We start from the raw sequence: 21497 nt of genomic DNA on the forward strand, positions 1-21497 counted from the left end.
TCCAATAATTCAATATTATCATTTTGTTTCTTCCACTTCATCAAACATCTAATTTCCGTCGATTATAGAATAGAAATGATCTACAGATGTCTCAGTCGCTCATTTCCAATGATCGTCGTATCAAAACACCCCGTCAAATCCTATTTCCATCCATACCAGCAACAACTTCTTGACGGAGAGTCTCCGAATGCCTTACCCTCTGAAGATCCATACGTATCCGCAAATCTCCCGCTCATCCAGTCATGAACCATGACTGGAGGATATTTGGCTCCCATCTGCGGATCTGCACAACTAGGCAAACATTCAACGGTATAGTTCGGGTTTCCGGAAAAGAAGAATGGCACACTGAACCGTTCATGGCCACCTTTATTAATAACTCGATGCAGATTTGACAAATATCGATCATTCGTCCATCGCATCATCATGTTCCCTAGATTTACGAACGTAAGCTCCGGCAATCGGAGTCACATCTACCCATTCTGAGGAATGGTTATCCCAAACTTGAAGACCACCTGTCTCATCTTGAAGCAACATTGTCACTGCTCCGAAGTCCGTATGAGCACCAATGCCTATAGTCATGTCTTAGTCAAAGTTCAAACCATAAGGCCTTGGGTATAGTAACTTGCCTTTCTCCACCTCGGTAGTGGCTGGGTCCTGCGGTGGATAGTGCAGCAGCCGAAGGGCGGCCACCGGATGGTCGCAGAAATCGTCGAAATAGTTCGTCGGAAGGTTCAACGTGCATGCCAGGACTTGAAGTAAATTTTTTGCTAATTTGGTCATTACTTCATGGTACTCGTCCATCACACGCTGGAATTCCTTCGGGTCGCGGAGTTCCGCGGGATATTTGTTAGGCCCTTGACCGAATCTTTTATCGATCACATATTGATCATCTAGTGAAAGATCCTTGCCCATATAATATCCCTCTTTAAAGTCTCCTTTACCCTGTTTCTCGAAATTTTGCGACCTGAGGCACTCGTATCCTCGGTTGTACCCTCCGATATCTGGCGGGTTTCGGCAAATTAGAAAGTCCACTTCTTTAAACTGTTGTTTAAGTAAATGCCTTACCTTTTGCATATTTCTCTTTTATTTCAAGAGGTAACTTGAAAAGTTCTTTACATTTATCGATAACCTGATGTTGAAGCTCTACGGGGACATCATGATTGATCAGCTGAAAGAATCCGAAACGTTCGCAAGCTTGTCGAATTTGATCTATGAGCAACACTCTTTTTGATTCATTGGAACCGTAAAATGCTGCATATTATAAATACCAATTGTCAGTGGGGACCTAGAAACTTGGAGATAAGGCAAATGAATCACCCATCTACACTTACGACTAAAATCGATGACTGGAGGCTGCTCGGACTGCATTTTGTTGGAATGTTGTGGATTGTGTAAATGTATTTGGTAGATTGCAATTTTCAACCCTATACTCAACTTCATTTATGCAGTCAATCTCGTCAACTATATACCGCTTCATCCAGTACTCGTCCATCTTCTCGGCCGCGGGTCTATCAATCGCAATGCTTTTCTCTAGGAAATTCTTAAACCCGCGGCCGAGGCTTAAACTTCAAGTGGATCTTTCCAATGCAGCTGTGTCAAAGCATTATCTAATTATCATACCCATCGATAAAGAATCCCATGGCAGACCCACTGTGGCACTTGGCCCCATAAGATAGGATGCTACGGAATCTACTTTGTACGATATTCGAGAATTGAAAAGGTAAAAAGAATAGGATAGTCTCCAAAATAGATCTCTGTTGGGTATTGTATGCTCCTAGATCTGTCGCAATGCTTCCTATGTACAATTCATCCACTACTTCTCAGTTTGCAGTCTCGTCTCGGTTTAGTCCGGCTTTCCTTCGAGTGGCCTGTGCCTGGGAATGTGCCCATTGCCGAAGGAACCTCGGGTTAAACTCATAGCCCTCAAATATTCAGAACAAAAGAAATTGAAAAAGTAATAATCACTCGATGTGAGCGTTTCGAACCAGTTCGATCAATATATCATATCTCATATAGTTTATGCTTTAAGCTCTGGTTTGACTTCATCGTCATTAGAGCCAGTATTCTCGCCACTCTCGGAACCGCCAACGGCCTCAGTAGTCTGGAGTCGAAGCATACGACGAGCAACGCGTGGTGGGTCGAAGATGCTATTTGACTGGGCGAAGATCTCGTCGATCTCCTCGAGGGAACGACCCTTGGTCTCGGGGAAGAAGAAGTAGACAGAAGGCACAATAGCGGCGTTGACGACGGCGAACACAATATAGTAACGGCTTCCAATCGAAGCAAATCCGACCGGAGTAACTTCTGCCAGCAGGAAGTTAAAGGCCCAGACGGTAGCAGTGGCCACAGCGCTAACGGTCGCACGAATCTGAAGAGGTGCCATCTCAGCGGCGTAGAGGAAGGTAAGGCCGGAGTAGCCGACGGTGAAGATGAACTGGAAGCAGTATAGGGCAATCACAGCGACGACGAGGGCACCTGTCTTGTCCTTTGCTGGGTCTGAGGTGCAGCCAGCTAGGAGAGCCATACAGATGGCCATAGCACCGGCACTCCAGAGCATCAGAGGTCGGCGACCAAGACGATCGATGGTGTAGTAGGCAAGATAGCCGCCAAATGGCTGCATCAGACCCATTGCAGCAGCGAGAATGCGAGAGCGGACGGCGTCCATTTCGAGGTATTGTTGGAAGATAGTAGTCGCGTAGTAGGTGATCAGATTAACACCACACATTTGCTGGAACATCTGGCCAGTAGCGGCGAGATAGGCTCGGTGAAAGAGACGCTGCTTTCCATTTGTGAACATATCTTTCCAAGTAGAGGAACCGCAGACAAGAAGAGCTGTCTCGATGGACACAATGCTGTCTTCGACTGTAGGAGCATCCTCATCGACATCCATCAACGCAGCAAGAACTTGTCGGGCTTCATCACGACGTCCAGCCTTGATAAGCCAGCGAGGAGATTCGGGAAGGAAAACAATGCTGATAAGGGCCACCAGCGACATCACAATCTGGAAAGCAAGAGGGAATCGCCATGAAACAGAGCTATCCTCAACAAAGAACAAGCCGAAGTCAATCCACAGGGCGAGTGTAACACCAGCACCGACGAAGATACCATCCGTCACAACATTCGAGCCTCGCTTGTGTGCAGGGGAGATTTCCGATTGCCATACAGGTACAGTGGCAACGTATCCACCGATACCCAGACCAAGAACAAGTCGAGAAACGATAAAGTGAGCAAAGTGGAAAGCCGAAGCCATAAGAACCGCGCCGATGATAGTAATAAGATTGGTGAAAAAGATAACTTTTCGTCGTCCAAGAAGATCGCCCAGATATACGCAAGAGAGAGCACCAAAGATACCACCGACAGTGTACAATGCGATAACCGTGCCTATTGAGTATCGTCCGTTAGAGGAAATCCCAATAAAAATTCCGCGATATCATATACACCTCGATGGGAGTATAGAGTCGTGCACCAACCTTGAATAGTCGAATTTTCATGCTGAGTAGCACCCGTAGTGTTAATCGTGTCCATTTGTGGAAATTGGCGATTAAACGCATCTAGCGTCAAGAGACCACCGGCCACACTCATATTATATCCATAACAAGTAAATGTCGGGCAAACAACCAGCCATACTGCGGCTCTGAGAAGGGAATTACCCCGGAAGCCCATGAATGGTTTCCCCATGATAGCGATTGGCAATTCCGGCAAACTGGGTCAATAGAATTGGAAGTTTTTGAAAGTGGAGTGATAATGAAATAAACTATTCAAGATGAACCACCGTTGTTGCCAGAATCCTCTGTTATATCATAAAGAAGGTTGGAGATCGCGATATGCCAAGCGTTAGAGTGTTGCGCGAACTTAACACTAAGTACGAGGATGCAGTTTCGGTGCTCGCCGGTCCCCGGTGATCGACGACAGTGCCGACTTGATGCATTTTTCCCCACAATTCCAACTGTGGAGGCGGCGGGAGGCGACCGACCTCGGTAGAATATCACAAGAATGACCTTTTTCAGGCCCCGGGTCGCCCCATCCCGGCCTCAAAAGAGGATGGTATACGGGGTAGAGTCCGGGGTAGTGGCTGTTTGTGCAGCTTAGGCTGCTCGTGCTTCTCGTGTTTCTCTTTATTATCCCAAAAGAGCATTGGGGAGTTGCATTAGGGGCTTGGTTTACGGGGTCCCGATGGGTCTACGCCCAGATTTGTTGGTAACAGATCGAATGGAGAGAGAAATGGGAAAGAATGTGGACATGAAATGAAATCCGGGGTGATATGATCGAATCCATGTAGGTGTGGAAACGCTGATCGTACTTTTCTTGTCCTTCTTATGGCTCTATAAAATCCACGCGGGTTTCTTGATGTCATGGCCAACACTGCAACAGCACTCCATTGCCTCGGTGTCAGTGTGAATACAATCTCAATTGATTGTATGCACCAGCCCATTCTTTAATTAAACTTATGCATATCAAACGTATGCCCTAACTATACTTTCAACATTACTAACGTACAATTACCTAACGAAAAACCTCATCTATACGGCAGTTGTCAAACTAGGTTTGCTCATAGTTCTTGGAAAGGTCATATCCCTGCCGCCATCCACGTGTTTAGCGGAAAGTATCACAAATGCCGGGGAATTGCGAGTAGCGGTATCGGCGGTAAGGGGCGTTGGCCGGGATGGAGGAGGTTCAAGGCAAGAAGTCCGGGGTATCATGGATATTAATTGAAAGATTCAAGGGTCTATGGAAGACCATGATTATTCTAAATCTGAACATTCTTCTAACTTTTGACTCAAATGATTGATTTGCCGAGAAACTAGGGCAATGTGACAACGTTGGGCCCGTGCCAATTTGAGTTGCGACCGCGTATTTCTACGTTTGAGGTGCACAAGGATAATCTGACTACCTTCGAATATAAATAATCGAAAGTCATGCTCCTCAGCTCGATTTTATCATTTTATTCGCATGGAATGGGACTAGAAATGGGCTGGAATCGATCCTGATGTGGCAACACTCTCTCCGTGTGACTCTTTAAGTGGATTACTTGCCACCAAATACTCCATATGGGGAGCCCCCAGATCTGGCGATGATAGAGAAACTCTGCTATTTCTTCACAGTCTCGGGAAATTACAATATCAATATCTTATTAAAGATCTTGTTACGGACTTGTATATGTCTCAAATATCTGCTCTTGACATAGCTCGCTTGCTGATGCACGTACAATGCACAACTCAATCCAATCCGCGCTTGAGCCTCGACTCGCACGGGCATTTCATTTCGCCTTGGCAGATCTAATTTCTAGGTTCACAGTGGCGGCTGTAACCTTACAAAGTCCCACTTCCATTACCGACGCGAGATTTAGACATTTAGGATGAGTTTCGAAAAGAAGCTTGACTCTCAACTTAGGGACAGTTTTCATTCCTTTCAAAGTCGATCATCTCGAGACTATAAATCTCCTGGCCACGCGTGCAAGGCCCAATCTTTTGCCTTCTCCGACTTCCCCCGCTTGGCCATGACCCACGGGAACGCAGTGGAGTAGACTGGCCCAAGCGAGCTGCGACGAAGCGTAACACTCAGCCCAAGCTCCGGCCTCGGGTGTCGCATCCCCGGTCAAACAGACTGCCTTAGTTCCGGCATCGCCGGAATGATATGACTAGAAGAAGCTTCGATATGCAGCGTTTAGGTAAAATATAGTCGATTGTGTACTTGAAGACTACATTTTTGAATATCTGCTATATAATGGAATTGAAAATACCAATTCCCTTACGTTTTGTCTCTTTAAATCCTCCGCTCCTGAAACTTACAAGCCATCGGAAGGCCGGATATCGCTTCACAGGTCCCATTTGTCAATATGGGCCGTTGTTCTAGACCTGTACGACGAGATATCTTCGTGACAGAAAAAGCCGAGGTTAGGGTTGAGACTCAATTTGCCAATATTCAGGTATTCACGAGCATTGCAATGCCATGGTCACAGTATTAAATTCATGAGCCTCGACGTCTGCTCGGGAGATTGCGACTGGCGAGGTTCTATTGCTCATTATTCTCATCCCCAGGGTTCCAGGTACACTGCACTTGTAAAATACTTCAAAGGTTGTTCGGAGATAACTTGAAGCCGCTTGCATTATGATACACGGCAAGCGGCTCTGTTCAGTGAGATTAAATGCTGTCTAAAACATGAACGATCAAAATAAATACTCAAATAAAGCACTGGTAAATGATATGTAACATCACTGTGTCCATTCGTATACGCCTAGATCCATGCTTACCTAGAATTCATTCTTCGGGGTGTATGGCACGGCGCCAATGCGCTTTTCATCATCAGATGACTCTGCAGAAGGGATATCCTTATTATCAAAGATCCGAGCAACCTCTTCCAGAGTCCTATCTTGTGTCTCGGGGAATAAGAAGTACACGGCTGCCATAAAAAAGGCGAGGCAACCCAAGTACAGCGAGAAGTACCGCCAGTGAAGAACTGAAAACGCGACGGGGTTGACGTATTGGTTGAAGAAGCAGGCGAGTGAGTCGACCGTGAGGGTAATCGCGAGACCTTTAGCTCGAAGCTGGAATGGTAGGATTTCCGCTGGATAGGCGATGAAAAGGGGCATATATGCGAAGTCATAAGATCCGCAGAAGAGGAAAAGCATAGGAACAGTAGCAATACCCGCTTCAATGATGTGAAGCTCCGCGAAGAGACCAGTCATTAGAGTGACGGTTGCCAGGAATATCATCATTAATGTAGTCGCACTCAACCAGAGAACACGTCGTCCATATCGGTCAGATGCACTGGCACCACCCACGGCGAATACCAAATTCCAGATTTGCAGAGATAGATTGACGGCGGATTGATGGGCAGCTTTCTTGATCCCGACGGAGTCTAGGATGGGTCCGAGATAATAAGATATAATGCCTAAATTTTTCACATTAGACATATGTTCGTTGAGGGAGTTGATGAGAACTGATTCTTACCATTTCCAGTCCATTCCTGCATGAAACCCAGAAGAATACAAATTGCGAGTCGATGTGCATCTCCTTTGGTCTTCAAAAAGGCGCTCCATTTAGAGGCAGATTTCGAATCCACTTCGGCGTTGATGCTGCTGCAGATCTGATCATACTGTTCCTGTACCACAATATCTTCCCGATCTCCATTTCCATGATATCTCGTGAGCATTGCCAAGGCTTGTCCTTTTCGGCCCTTAGAAACTAGCCATCTTGGACTTTCGGGGATGATGCAAAGTGCCACTAGTTGTAAAGTTGGATAAAGAATTTGCATTAGGCAAGGAACTCGCCACGACCAGCTATTTGGTATAGGTAATGTCGAGAAAGCAACCGCAGCAGAGGTGATTGAACCACAGAACCAAACGGCATTATATAACCCTGTAAGTGTTCTTCTCTGGCGTGGATGTGCGGACTCTGCAATTAAAAGCGGCGCTGCTGTTTGTGAGACACCAACTCCCATTCCAGTAACAATCCGAGCACCAAAGAAAGCCCAGTGGTTTGTGACAGCAGCTTGTACTATGGCTGCGATTATAACTAGCAAAGCTCCAATACTAACACATGCTCGGCGACCCATTCGATCCGCAATATAAGAGGCAGGTATAAAGGTGAGGAATGAACCTAACGAAACGGCGGCAATGATGAGACCTTTCTTATTGGAATCGAGTCCGGACAGAAAGACAGAAACTATCTCTAATTAGTATTGAAATCATGTATCTCTGCTGGCTCCAAGCTCTCACATTCTGGTAGCACGAGCAGGCTGTTGATCTGGCTAGCATTATATCCCGCGGTAGCTGATGCGGATAGCATCAACACAATCCCAACGTTCAACTGCCGCAGCCCTTTATTAGTTTGAGTCGATGCCATCTTTTCGGAGCTGATAGACGGCGAAATCTTAATTTCTAGGCAATAAGCCTACCTTATTCTATTTTATAAGCTGGCGGACATTTCATCGGACAATTTTAGACATCTACATTCTTGGCCATAGCTCCTGCAGATCTTGCCAGCTCGAGTCATGGTGATGCAGTGTAGGAGCTGGAATGTAGGGAGATATTTCACCTAACGAATCACAAGGATGACTTTTAAGAGCTTGTACCAAAATGTCAGGAAACTTAAGAGCTCCGGGATGACGATATGCAAGGACTTTGCTAGCTAAATACAGGGAATTTCAGAAAGCTCATGTAGAGGAATTACCACGCGGCCTTGTGATTACGAATATACTTTCCGGCCAATGAGACTAGAAATGTGTATACCTAAAGATCAGCTGCTTCAAAAATCCCATTCATTTGGGCCCGGAAGATATGTTTTTTTCTCCGCGGTGGCCGCCACGAGAGCATATCCCCTCGTGTATCCGACTTACAATCCACACCACTCAACGGGGCGCGTAAAAATTAAGGAATTGATGATCAAAATGTACAAAAGCAAAAAAAACATACAACAGCAAGGATTCGCATGTGGTCACCCACCATACTACTAACCTGCCGGCGTGTGGCTTAAGTACGGCTGAGCGGACGGGAAGCCCTGTTCTCCACACCCTATGGTCGTATGTACTGAGCCTTAGCTGGAGATAGTTTCATATAGTTGCATCTCTGCCTGCCAGAGAAGGTCATAATTCTCTGATTGGGGTCCATATTTATTAGCTTGTACGATGAGAATGATATATTATGATCTCATCATGATAAGTTTTTTTACAGTCTTTATCCCTTAGTGCTCGGGCCGGGGTAAAATCTCCTAGGGATGCACCCAAGTAATCTCCAAGCTCGCCTGAAATGTGAGCTATTGACGGAAAATGAGGTAAGATAAACCTGAATCAAATAGCTCATGACTCATGTATTAATTATAGGACTTCGGGGAGAGTTAATCCAAGATCTGCTAATATAACACACCTGGTCTTCCGCACTCATAATCTAAGTTTATATGGTGATCCTCGTTGAAGATGTATATTTTCTTATGACGTCCCCACGTCAGGAGGATTTCGTGTCATAGGACTCGCAGGTTCAAACTTGAACTTTGAGCCTGTTGGCGTATTCAGTTTATTCCGGTACATGCTATTCGAACCACTGGACTAGTTAATTACAATCTTCACGCATTTTATTAAAGCATTGGCATGTCTCTCAGTAAGCTTTCAGCCATGGAGGTCCTGTAACTCTAGTTTGAACCGAAAGAGTCACTGGTAACCGATACTCTACTAATGTACATCATGTCATCAACTCGATATGGTGTCCTCATTACTAGGACGGGTGGCCTGCTTCACATCCATTTATATTTTAACAAATCTTATGTAGGATAAACATCAGAGGTTCGAAAAATATCTCAGCATGGAATTATGAACTCAAAAAAAAGAAAAAAATCAAAATCAAAATCAAATCAAAAAAAAAACAAAGGGCTAGCTTTCAAACACAAAGCATGAACATTCAAATCATCTTTCGCGTGTTACATTTATCGAGTCGCACTTTCCGAGGCCGTTGGGAAATGTCGCTACCTTTTAATAGGGAAGTTATATTGTCGATTGTATATCATTTGCGCAATGCCTACTTGATTGCCCGAGGCTGTCAAGCATGGTATCAATCGTCTCGCGAGAAACCCCTGGCATTGCCTTGCGAGCCATCTCTGCTGCACCAGGTCTCTTTCTTTGCTCTGCGCTCGTTGGATTATCGAAGGACATTTGCATGATCTTCTTATCCATGACTCGCTTCAACTTTTCCAAGTTATCGGGACTGAGTTGATGTTCGGTATTCATGCTGTCCAGTTCTTTATTCAAGCAATGTACGAGCATTGTATGTTTTGAAACTGCTGCCGCTGGGATTTGAACGACGAATAAGAAGCTCAGGAAGAGTGTTTTGAAAAGATGCATTTTGTAGGTAATATTCGAACCTCAGGTGGTTTATGTGATGGTTTCCGCTATGAGCAACTTTGATACACAGGCATCATCTTATATATGAAGGGTCTTCATGAAGGGCCTCCAATAAATTCGCCCTACATACATGTGTTTCATCATAATTCTACTATTATGCGGGGATATGAAACCAAATGCATCATAGCCGCTGTCAAGATGGATTCCAACCAAGCCTGAAACCCGGGGGCATCCTCCCAGCCCGATGACTTCACTCGGTTTGTTTCTTCCTCTCCGAGTATTCCCCGCGGAGAATTAAGGTTCTGATGGCATGAATAAATTCTTTCTTGATGCCCTTCAATGTAACCATGAGATCTTGGTTCATCTTGTAATACCACCTGAGATTCATCTCCACTCCGCCGAATCACGAGAATCAAACTGCGGGCTTTGATCAACATCAAATCTGCATTAATTCAAGACCTTTGAAGGATTACAATAGTTGAAAACACTCAATAGGTCAGTTATAATTCGGAGCTAGCCTTTTCGGGGTTGCGTATGCCAAGAGCTCAAGAATCTCTTCAACATTCCGCCCAGCCCTGCGGATGATACCTCAGTTACGTCCGTCCCCCTAGGAAAAGAGAGCTGGCAAATTGAAAGCCACTGCTGGAGTTTATTTCCGACTCACGTCAGCCAGTGCGAGTGTGATCTCAGCCATCCCTACAAGGGCGAAAACAAGAATGGTATCAATTGTACTATACCCACTGGTGTGGCCGCTTTTTCAAGCTCCCACCTAATGTCCGATTCTTCAGCGCCGTCACCTGGCTTTCAATTGGATACATGCTTCCCGCTACATTTACTATACCCACTGGTGCCTACCAAATATTGATTTTCAAGCATGAATTGAAGCCGAAACGATCTCTAGGGACTCGAAGGACTTATCCATTTTCCCGAGACTTATCATTACTCATGATCCTCAAACAAAGTCCTCTTTGTCTTCTGCAAATTCGAAATTCACCCGATTGCTGGTCAAGAGGATCAGAAGGAAACTTTAACTTTGAGGAGACATTAAAGAGCAACCTTTGAAAGATCCTTTAATTACCTATTTCAAGTAAAACAAAGTAGATTGCCCTGTCAAATAAATTCACCACTCTTCAGTTTCTAGATCCTCATCTATACATTTACTCAATGACCTGCCCGTGTCCGTTGTATCTCCATCGGTCAACATAAACATCTCCCCCTTGCGGACAATCGGACCCAGCCTCAGAACCGTTGCAAGTAGCATAGGCACCAACCAAGCTTCCAACAAATGTACCAGTACCTCCGCTCACCAATTGTGCAGAAGCGGACCCGATCTCAATGGCTGCGTGTGGACGATTTGATGGCATCGCAGAGAATCCGTAATGGGTCTCATTTATCGTGTTAATCTGGAGTCTAATTTTTTCACCTACCCAGGAATGCGGAAATGGAATGGCCTTGACTGGTTCAGGTGGTAAATATACGGCAGGTAAATTATCCACGATACTCGCTTCGGTCCTGAACCGGAAATACAATCGTGGTGGTTCATCTTGACGAGGTGAATTCAGGAGAACAATACCCAAATCGATGTGATTCATTTGGGTCAGAAAAACAGTGACCCCAGCCTCTTGGCCGACGCGTTTCGGATTGAAGTCCATGTCGACTGAATAAGTGAAATAAGTATCAGTTTGCCGACGGCCGATGAACCCAAGACCCTTTTGTCCACTTAGATCATCGTTTCCAGGAATGCCTGTCAAGTTGCCCCTGCTCGGGATAATACGAAGTCCATTCCGTGTCACTGAGAAGCTGCCTTCTCGTGGTACTCTGAAGTAAAGTAGATTCCGCGGAATTTCTGACCCGGCTTTGAAATCATACACATCAGGGTCGGAGTTGAACGGGCCTTCTCCGGGTAATTTTCTCGTTCGTGGTGGCAAGGCCCATCCTGTCATACGCCCCTTCACAGGCCCAAGGATCGGCCACTGACCCTTTTCCCAAGTGACTGGAAAGAGAACGGTCTCACGGCCCATGGGATAAATTTTCCAAGATGGACCACCTCTGGTTGCAAGCCCAGTCCCCCACCAATTACCATTAGTGTCTTGGAAGAGATCACCATGTCCAACCGTCTGGAAATATTCATCCGTATTCCGATTTGTCAATATCGGATTCTTCGCGTATGATTCGTATGGACCCTTGATATTGGTTGATCTGGCAATCGATATCGAATGGTTCAGTTCTGTACCCCCTTCGGCGATGAGAAGGTAGTAGAATCCATCTTTCTTGTAGAGATGAGGCCCTTCCGGGTAGACAGCCCCGGTACCATTCCATATATTGATAGGATCACTAAGATCGCCGGTCTTGACATCAATTTCCTGAAGAGTTATACCCGACAACACAGTATAAACCTTTCCATTATCGTCCCAGAACAGGTCAGGATCAATAGAAGATGCATTAAAAATGACCGGATCGCTCCAGGCAGAGTCATCATAAGGATTTTTCGAAGTGTAAAGAACACCAGTCTCCGCCGGTGCGCCAAGATAAACACATATCACGTAGAATATCCCATCGTGGTAGCGAATTGTTGCTGCGTAATGCCCCAGTTGCTGCCCTTCAGTTCCCGCACTGTACCCGGGAAGCTGGCTCTCGCGATTCCACGCATGACTGACGAGTTTCCAGTCGAGAAGGTCCTTTGACGCGTAAATTGGTAGACCTGGGAAAACATCAAAAGTAGAGGTCACGCAGAAAAAGACATCGTCAACTCTAGTACACGAAGGGTCTGAGTGCCAGCCTGGTAGGATAGGGTTTTGGTAGCTGGAATTGTGCTTGGCCATGGAAGGTGTGAGGAGTAATATCAACAATGATATGCACGACGCAACTAATCTATGCATAATCATAATATTCGAATGATGCTTTTGAAATATACCAAACAGTTCCAACTGACAGAATCGATAGCTTTATACCAGTTAGGTGCCTGCAGCCATCACCCTGGGAAGTTCAAGTTCAGTCTAGGACCGCGAGAGTACCGGCGTCACATTAAATCATAGCAACCTGCATAGACCCCGCTTTCGGATAAAATACCATTTTTTATTGAATATGGCTGGTCTTTGTTCTTTGTTGATGATATCAAAATGTTCCAATGTGCATCTTAATCCACCATTGAAGGAAAGATGGATCTTGACTGGGTGATATGTATCAAGATATACTGTTCAAGGACGACTCCGAGTTGACCATCGATTCTTCCCATGCAATCTCTTAGTAGAATAAGATCCAAACCAAAAGAAACAGAGTAGAATTGCGGAGAAACCCCGCATTTCCCCAGCTTGCAGTTCTGCAGACTTCATTAGTTTATACCGGCACATTTAGGCTAATCGGAAACCACGAATTGAGAAAGAAAATGCCTCCACTGCCCGATATTCCACTCGATCTCATATCTCAGACCAGATAGAGCATGCAATAGGTGATGACTTTGAATGTACAGTCATTTTGTATTGACCCACGAGTATAGTGCAGCAATTTACCTGCAAAACAATGATCACTATTTGTAGTCAAGGCCTCATACGTGGAAATTTCTGGATATTTCTCTGGCAAGCTCATTCATGAGAGCCACCTGGCCCTGTGTGCAGCAGACAATCAGAAGTTCGACTATTCCCAATCTTCAATGCTCGCACAAAAGGGTTCTTTCGCTTCTCTTCGGGCTAAGCAGCAATGCTCGCGGACTCTCGGGGCTCGTCCAGAGACCCACCGACTTGGCATACACACAAAGAGTTAGTCCAAAGCCATCATCACTGCTGACTGGCTATTTCGTCCCTTGCCCCGCAATGATATGACTCCCAATCGGCGAAGCAAAGACCGAGCGCGAGCTCCAAGGTGGAATAATACGAGCTCATAATACCTCTGCCTAGCCAGCAAAAGAGACAGCTATATGAAGGGATTCCAGCACCAAACGACCCTCTTCGAACATAATCATCCTCTAATATCATATTCGAAGCAAATATGCTGAATGTCCCTGCATCTGGTCTATTAGGACCTATAATCGTCCTCAATGGGTGGACGCTGGCGATGGAAATCTGGATGTACGCCGTTAACATCCCGATCATCAAGAAATTGAAGGTCGATAACACGACAACGAAAAGCCAACTCGAGGCCCAGACACCACCCACTGCTCGTTGGAAGAGAGATAATTATAATCATTTGATGGAGCAACCGACGCAGTTCTATGCCATTGCTCTTACGCTGGCGGTCGCGCGCGCGGGACAAAGTGATGATATAGATGCCCTTCTCGCGTGGGCATATACCGGGACTCGAATTGTGCATAGTCTTGTCCACGCGACTGAGAACAAATTGATGCTTCGCTTCTCGTTGTTTGCATTTTCGTCATGCTTGTTGGGTATTATGACAGCTCGGGCGGCGCTTCTCGTTTTTTAATCGTGTTGGATGGAGGAGTGGGCAGACTTCCAGCGAACGGAGAAGAAATGCATGTGAAGATCCAGAAATGTCCTTGGATGATGACCTCGAATAATGGAAAGCGGTTGTTGGTAGCTATGGATCGGCGGTGCATTTCTGAGGCGTCCATCAGGGAGCAGCCATCATATGGAGGGATATGTTTGAAGTGATTCAGAGGAGCAATATCACTGTGTATATCATAGAAATGTCAGAAAACCACTCATCTCTCATAATCTGTAGAGACCTTTTACCGATGCAGGGTAAGAGTCGGCCAACTGTGTATTTTCTTCCAGCACGCGATCTCGAGATCGCAGTCCACATGGCAGATCCATGTGTACACCATAATGAAAGTGTTGAATGGCATGGGCTCATGGTATCTAACGTGCTTCGACACTGGAGTATATCAGCTGAAGTCGAGTGAAACAGACATCTATAACGACGGCCCTGGCTATGCTAAATTCTGTGAAAGTTAGATTCTGAATGCTCGCCATTGTACATCAATGAAGCTTGAACTAGGCATTCGAGCCTTCGGCACACGACTCAGAGACCATAAGAACAAGATATCGATCCCCAAGTACCTCATATTCGAGCAACGTCTCTGCTGGCCAGCCCATCACGTTGACTCATGGGTATTACAATTGCAGATTTGAGGGCCGCAGATGAAACTCGTGCGGAGAAGAATAAAGTCGAGAAGGATGGACGCTTTTCTCCTGTCAGCCAAGATTGTTCCATGGAATATTCAAGTCTGGCTGAGCTTTTTAACGAGTGAAGATCGTGAAGAAGACATCTTGACTAGCCCGCTTGTGTCAGCCTGAGAATTTCTAATCAGCCTTCAGCTTCAGATTCACTATTCCATATAGTGGGCGCTGGGTGACAAGCGCCGATGGTATTGACGGAGAGTTGAAGTTCTACGAAAAGATTGCTTGCGATGCTTGAGCAGGACAAATTACCGTTGAGTGGTACGTGATGGATGACTACGATTGAAGCTGAGATATAACAAGATAAATTTCATTAACACTAGGGAAACTGAACCACTTTCATACCATTCTCGTGCGCCCCCGTTGAGCGTGCGCAGCCCTCCGAGAGGGTTTAACACGTTTCGCAAGGTTGATTCCCCATTCATGCAGCTGTTGGGTAGCTAATCCAACGCTGGATGAACAAGCAATTCCCTGAACGGATTAATCATCAAGCGGCCAGACCCATGAAAGAACCCCCCAGAGCCACACCCCAGTCAGATGCCCGCGAGAATCTTCGTGCCCCATTGTTCGGGTCGAAGTAGCAAGCCAAGGCTTGAGAACTTACTACCAATGTGTCGCAGCACAAGCGTTGGGGACACCGTCAGCCCGAGGCCCCCCTTAGACTCGCGTCTAGCGGAGAATTTTGTCGTCCGTAATAACTGGATGAGTCTGTGGAAGGAGAAGTTGTCGAGTCCGACTTGTCCAATCCGCGTATGCGTTCGATTCGAGTGTCGAGTATCGAGTTGGCCGCGGTTGAAGTAATCGAGGTCGAAATAGTGAAGGTTGAGGTGAAGTCTAAGTTATCGAAGTTGGAGTGATCCTTGGCGAGATAGTCGAAGCAGAAGTGAGGTCGAGGTAATTGAAGTCGAACTGGTCAAGGTTGTTTGTGAGTCGAGTCGGCAAGCTGATGGTGAAGGAGTGAAGTGGTGGAGATGCGAAGATGTGGTAGGAGGAGAAGAGAAGAAAGGAGAGGACGAGGGGATTTATACTCTCAGCAATCAGGAATTGACGAAGGTAGCAGCAAGCGAGAAGTATAAACCGCTTCCTACTTGGGAAATGAGTCAGTGGCTGGGTATTGCAGCCCTACTTTACCCATAATCATTTACTGTGGTTGGCTGCTGTTTACTGCAGAATATCTCCCCTCTATAGTACCTATCTTGAGTTTATCATGTCCCCCATTGGATTTTTCTATGGCTGCACAGCAGTCTAGATGGCTGTTATTATACGATCTATTGTATAATATAGATATCAACTAGTCTTGGCAGTTTACAATCCTGAAATATCATCCGGGGAGAGGGTCGAGAATAATATGAAATGTACAAGTTCTATAAAGAAGAACTGTACCTTCTCGCAGAATTCGGCATTCTTCGATATACCGGAAGGTACCCATCCTTCCGGCTTGCCGAATGTATCATCCGGAACCATGGATTCACTGCTTTGCTGGCGTTCTGAGGCCCAATAATCTTCTCACATGACCGGGATGTTGATTGTGATATTCGCCACCCTTCCGGATTGGGTAATTTGTTTCGCTAAAAGTGCTCAATGGTGATATTCATTTCGGCTGAATCCGGCATCGAGCTTATTTCTTACTATTTTGATGCTCGAGACTCACTGAGTATGTACTTCCTCGGCTGTTGTTGTGGAGGACCTAGAGGATCTGCCGAAGTGAATATCTCAAGCCAAGAAGTCGATGCATGAAGATTATGGAAATAAGCTCCACATTTTTCCCATCTTTCAAATTCAAGATGATTGACCCCCGCCGGTACGGGGACCTTTTCGGGATTATACAAAAGTGTCCTCGAGCTTCAATACCATCAAATCAATGAAGCTACAGACAGCTTAACCAGAATTGGCTGTGGTAATATAACGAGTTTAAGACCAAGGTGCTACATTTGCTATGAGTGACATGCTAACAATTCTGGCATATTGAACTCGATCGTCCTTCATATTTTAACGCAACCCCATTTTGCAAAGCTTCGCCTACCGGAGAGAACGCAAACTAGGCTCGAGGAGTGGGACGTGGAGAATAACCTATTTGCAATGGAGTAATCTTCAATGGATATCATCTTATCTGACCCTGCAAGAATTATACGGAGGCCGCTGAGCTTCTTTTGGACTGCGATATACTGATTGCTGCCCTTGGTGCCATTTTCTTCATCCATGTTGTTGCGTCGGTTTAAGCAACAACATCGAAAACTTCTTCGAAGATCGCTCAATTTTTCGTCTTGCCGTATGCTCTCCTGCTCAAATTTTAACGGAAGGGCGTTGCTTGTGTCGGTTTTGGTGTCTTTTATCTTATGCATGTTTTCCTAGGGGACATCTGATAGCCCTTTGAAAGCTTTTCTGGAAGAGAGCGTTTTCAGGTATGCTTTGTGATTTCCCTTGGGCTCTTCGATATTGTTCTGCGTGTACCATAGAGGATAAATTTGCTATATGGACTCATTGATTCTAACTTACTACATCATCAGAGCTATCTTTACAATGATCACACGGCATCCCGATCGTGATTACTCTACCCTCCTCCCAGACACATTGGCAAAGAAATGGTGAACGATTAGCCATTTACGAGGGGCTGCTCACCACAACTTACCCGGATGCCCTTTCTACAAATCATCCATCGAGGTCAAAATAACCGTGTTGAGTTTTGATATCGAATTCCTCCTACCAAAATACGATGACATCATCTACCCCTGGCGCCGAATTTGCGCTCTGCTCGAAATATTCTGAGGTTATCACAGCGAATACTGCATTTCGGAATATTCTGCCTTGGAGAGACACGTTTCCAGCTAGTGAAAATGCCCGGTGGTTGCTCCGTCTCTTCTCTTGATACTACGAACACACTCACAATGGGCTCTCTAGATCCACCACAATACGCAGGGTCAACATTCTGAGCTCACACAAACGGGTCTAGCATGAGCCTGTCAACATCTCAAAGCACATTTGATGTGCTAGTGGATCAATTCATTTCTACGCTTAAACCCAACATGGAATGTGTACAAGTGATCCTACAAGCCCGTCCCTCTCTCCGATTCTAGGCCATTGGACAGACCCTCGGCATTTCACCGGCTTAGATTTCCGCAAATCCAAGAGTTTCTGGACAATGAAGCCCCTCTTTGAACTCGTGGATCCCAGAGAGGGGATAAGGAGAGAGGGGGCTCCTCGTAGACACCCCGCCGAGGGTATCCAACAGCCATCACTGAAATTAGGGATTATTTGGTTGAGTGGAGGACGGCGGACAAGGTCAGTACAAATTCAGTTTAGAGCGGCGGGTCACAAGTATGCATACTGTACATTTGTGATTGGTCTTTGAGGGTCTCAATGGGACTGGATGGGATGGACCTCCCGTTCGGGTGTTAAAAGCCCTCACAGGCTTATATCAGCCAAGAATCAAAGGTTTTGTCTGTTTTGTGGGTATTTTACTTGGCCAATAACTGCCAAGAAGCTAGGAGCATCTTATAGCACACTATGTCGCGTACTTCAGTCCTCATTACTCACTAGGATGGCTATATTCTAGCCCATCGTCACCGAATGGGCCGCCATCAAGAGATAAACGTTCACCTTTTCAACCATGATCCTTAATCTCTAGCCGCTCGTCTCGTTATTTGTGTCTCATATACTATTTTGCCCTTGCCCTTGCTCTTGTGGAGCTACCAATGGAAGGTAAGCGAGCCCAGGCACAAGACTTTTTCCCATGGATTCGGATTGGAATTGAAAATGGATTCTTGCCGAGACTTATGCTGATTGGTTCATGATACATCCTGCCCTGCCAAGACAAGACAATGTTGTGTCATTCGTTAACTTCAATGGCCATTCTCCACCACCTCTCATATTCACTCCACTTTGTACCCACCTTTATGGGCCTCATATCCAATAGCACTGCTTCCTTTCTGCCCTGGGCCATTAATTCTATGTCCATGGCACACTGCAAACTCAACACAAATTTAGCCGGGGAATACGTAATTTGACCTGTGAGAGGGGTTTTTGAGACAGCGTGTCTAGAGTGTTTTCTATAATATTGGCATTGCACATGAAATGCCTCGGAATGAATGTTGGCCAAGTTGGCCAAGATGGCCAGGTTGAAGGCGCGTGTCTAGAGAAGTGGGAATAATAACAGCTCAATTAACGTCATGCTAAGAATTCAGTCAAAGTCTAGGCCTATTTACAAGCCGCTAGTGTTAGGATTGACGACCGGCTCCTCCACCGAACTCCTTTGCCGGTCAAAAGGCCCACCGCACTAGATTGTAATCACGAACTGTCCATTTAGCCAGCATTGACTTGTCTCCAGCGTGAAAAGTTTGATAGATTCCACATCACAGTATTCGTGTCCCTTGGCAGATGAACCTTTGAAGAATTTGCAATTAACGTATCTGAATCAATACTACATACCCATGGACGTACCAAAAAACTAGATGTCATTTATTAGCCCAAAAACTCGCCTTCGAAGATCTACCTTTGGGTGTTCCAGTAAGATGCGGGGAGTGAAAGATAGACAGTTGTATACATAGACTAGGATCTTTCCCCGAGACTCATGGCTCTGTCTAGACTTAACCCAAGGACCAAAACGTGTACCCCTTACAATCCACCGTTGCGATTCTCTTGGTCGATCCACTCGTTCCAACAAACATCGTTCATACACAACGGGGGAACACGCCTCCCTCGAACTTTGGGACCACACGCAACTCCAATGACAACTTTCGCCGTTGAATTGTGTTTGTAGACCCGCGGAAAGAGTTCTTCCCCGATCCCAAGACCAATTGTCAGTCTCAATGAAAGCCACGATCCACTCAAAAACGCCCCATAACAGCCTGGCCACGACTTTATCCCATGGCGTCGGCCCTTCTGGAACTTATACCTTCAACTCGATTCGCACACTGACGTACATGCAACCCCGGTGCAATTGACCATAGATCATCCTTCAGGTACCAGGCACCGTGGATTGCGACTGGATTCTGGGTCTTGTTCGAAGATGGTGGAGGCGAGCGTGGCGGCGGGCCACAAAGACTTTGCATTTAGAAAGGTATTTATATCCTCATTTCACCCCATCATGAATGAACTGTCAAGTCACTCTCTTTTTGCAAAAAGAACTACACTCTTTTAGTTCCCAAAATAAGGAAGTTTCATACTCCTGTCATTCTTTTATACAATTGTTATTGAAACTCTTTCCACTCGAAGATATTTTTCTATATTCAACTTCTCAGTTGTCTTTCAATCCTTACAACCAAAATGCAGTTCACCAAGTCTCTTCTGCTGCTGGCAGCTCTCACCACTGGCTCCCTCGCCCGTCCTCTCGAGGGTCACGCCCGCCGCCAGACTTCCACTTCATCCAGTGCCTCTTCTGACTGGACCAACACCCCATCAAGCGGTTCTTACTCTACTTCGGGCTTTGGTTCAGTCACCACTGCCTCCGGCAGTGGCATTACCTACTCCGGTAACGTCGGCAGCCCTTACGGCAGCAACATCATCGAGGTATCCTCCTCCGACGCTAGCCAGTACCAGTACGTCGTTGAATTCACCGGCTCCAACACCGATGACTGGACCGTCGCCATCTGGAACAAGTACGGAGAGGACGGTACCATGAGCGGCTGGTACGGCAACGCCGTCAAGACCTTCACCCTCGCCGCTGGCGAAACCAAGTACATCGCCTTCGACCAGGATTCCCAGGGCGGCTGGGCTGCTGCCGAGGGATCTACCATCCCCACAGACTCCAATGGTGGTTACGCCTCCACCTGGGGTGAGTTTGACTTTGGCTCATCCGGCAACTCTGCCTGGTCCGGCTTTGACGTCTCTGCCATCGCTGCCCAGAACGCCGGTCTTTCCGTCTCGGGTATGAAGATCTGTGATGCTCTCGGTTCCACTTGCTCCTCCATGACTGCCGGCGCCGCCAATGTTGACAATGCCTACACTACCGCTGAGACCGATGTAGGTGGTATCGGTGGCAACCTGTCCGGCGGTGCTGTCCGTCTGGCTTGCACCCTTGACTACAGCGGCTAAACGGGCTGTAGCTGTGAATGAGATGATTTTCCTTTTGCTTTGCAGTTTGAAATAGACTACAAAATGCCTTTTCTCAGCGTGCGCTGGGCTGCCCTTTGATCTATACCCAGTTGGTATTTTCTTTTTCTTTCTTTGTGGATATAGAGACTGAGGCTGGTCCTTTCGTGTTTGTCTTTGTTTCTTATCATGACCCAATATACCAGACTGGATCTTTGAATGTTTCCATGAATAGTACACCACTTAGAACGAAATTCGTTTTTCTGACATTCACTTCAAGTAAAAGACTAGATGTCCGTTCTAATTTGGTCCATGACCGCATTATTGCATACGCGGCCGAGTAGTTCAATTTCCATTCTTGGCATAGTGCGGCAAACCGTCACTGTTGAATCAGCGGCGAAGGGGCGAATCAGTTTGAAGACAAGCTTAATCTTATTAAGTTTAACTTCATGGTCAACTGACTATATCTAGTTTCATGATAGTGGATATTTATCTGTTGCCCCTTG

General features: G+C 46.1%; 8 protein-coding genes across 8 annotated transcripts; 2 read left to right on the forward strand and 6 right to left on the reverse strand.

The window, feature by feature from the left end:
* Positions 1-140: 140 nt before the first annotated feature.
* On the reverse strand, positions 141-534 carry N7469_000176 (Oxoglutarate/iron-dependent dioxygenase; the record flags this gene model as incomplete). Its single annotated transcript, XM_056639096.1, is given in 2 exon segments — positions 141-430; positions 441-534. The coding sequence occupies 2 exon segments, from the start codon at positions 532-534 to the stop codon at positions 141-143; spliced, it is 384 nt and encodes a 127-aa protein (XP_056504853.1).
* Positions 535-582: 48 nt separating this feature from the next.
* Positions 583-1440, reverse strand: N7469_000177 (uncharacterized protein; the record flags this gene model as incomplete). Its single annotated transcript, XM_056639097.1, has 3 exons — positions 583-1001; positions 1066-1251; positions 1332-1440. 3 exons carry the CDS (start codon positions 1438-1440, stop codon positions 583-585), a joined length of 714 nt encoding a protein of 237 aa, XP_056504854.1.
* Positions 1441-2017: 577 nt separating this feature from the next.
* On the reverse strand, positions 2018-3678 carry N7469_000178 (sugar porter family MFS transporter; the record flags this gene model as incomplete). The annotated part of the gene is made up of 2 exons (XM_056639098.1): positions 2018-3381; positions 3471-3678. The coding sequence occupies 2 exons, from the start codon at positions 3676-3678 to the stop codon at positions 2018-2020; spliced, it is 1572 nt and encodes a 523-aa protein (XP_056504855.1).
* Positions 3679-6251: 2573 nt separating this feature from the next.
* N7469_000179 (uncharacterized protein) lies at positions 6252-7878 on the reverse strand (the record flags this gene model as incomplete). Its single annotated transcript, XM_056639099.1, has 3 exons — positions 6252-6892; positions 6952-7665; positions 7719-7878. Coding segments are annotated over 3 exons (1515 nt in total), but the record flags the coding sequence as incomplete, so codon positions are not given.
* Positions 7879-9392: 1514 nt separating this feature from the next.
* On the reverse strand, positions 9393-9832 carry N7469_000180 (uncharacterized protein; the record flags this gene model as incomplete). The annotated part of the gene is made up of 2 exons (XM_056639100.1): positions 9393-9460; positions 9514-9832. The coding sequence occupies 2 exons, from the start codon at positions 9830-9832 to the stop codon at positions 9393-9395; spliced, it is 387 nt and encodes a 128-aa protein (XP_056504857.1).
* A 1157-nt stretch (positions 9833-10989) lies between these two features.
* Positions 10990-12654, reverse strand: N7469_000181 (uncharacterized protein; the record flags this gene model as incomplete). Its single annotated transcript, XM_056639101.1, has 1 exon — positions 10990-12654. The coding sequence occupies one exon, from the start codon at positions 12652-12654 to the stop codon at positions 10990-10992; it is 1665 nt and encodes a 554-aa protein (XP_056504858.1).
* A 1162-nt stretch (positions 12655-13816) lies between these two features.
* Positions 13817-14248, forward strand: N7469_000182 (MAPEG family protein; the record flags this gene model as incomplete). Its single annotated transcript, XM_056639102.1, has 1 exon — positions 13817-14248. One exon carries the CDS (start codon positions 13817-13819, stop codon positions 14246-14248), a length of 432 nt encoding a protein of 143 aa, XP_056504859.1.
* A 5978-nt stretch (positions 14249-20226) lies between these two features.
* Positions 20227-20994, forward strand: N7469_000183 (putative allergen; the record flags this gene model as incomplete). Its single annotated transcript, XM_056639103.1, has 1 exon — positions 20227-20994. The coding sequence occupies one exon, from the start codon at positions 20227-20229 to the stop codon at positions 20992-20994; it is 768 nt and encodes a 255-aa protein (XP_056504860.1).
* Positions 20995-21497: the final 503 nt, after the last annotated feature.

The sequence above is a fragment of the Penicillium citrinum genome (genome assembly GCF_028827155.1).
Source record: "Penicillium citrinum strain IBT 23319 chromosome Unknown utg000001l:1.0-4955037.0:1.0-4956770.0, whole genome shotgun sequence".
Classification (NCBI taxonomy): Eukaryota; Fungi; Ascomycota; class Eurotiomycetes; order Eurotiales; family Aspergillaceae; genus Penicillium; species Penicillium citrinum.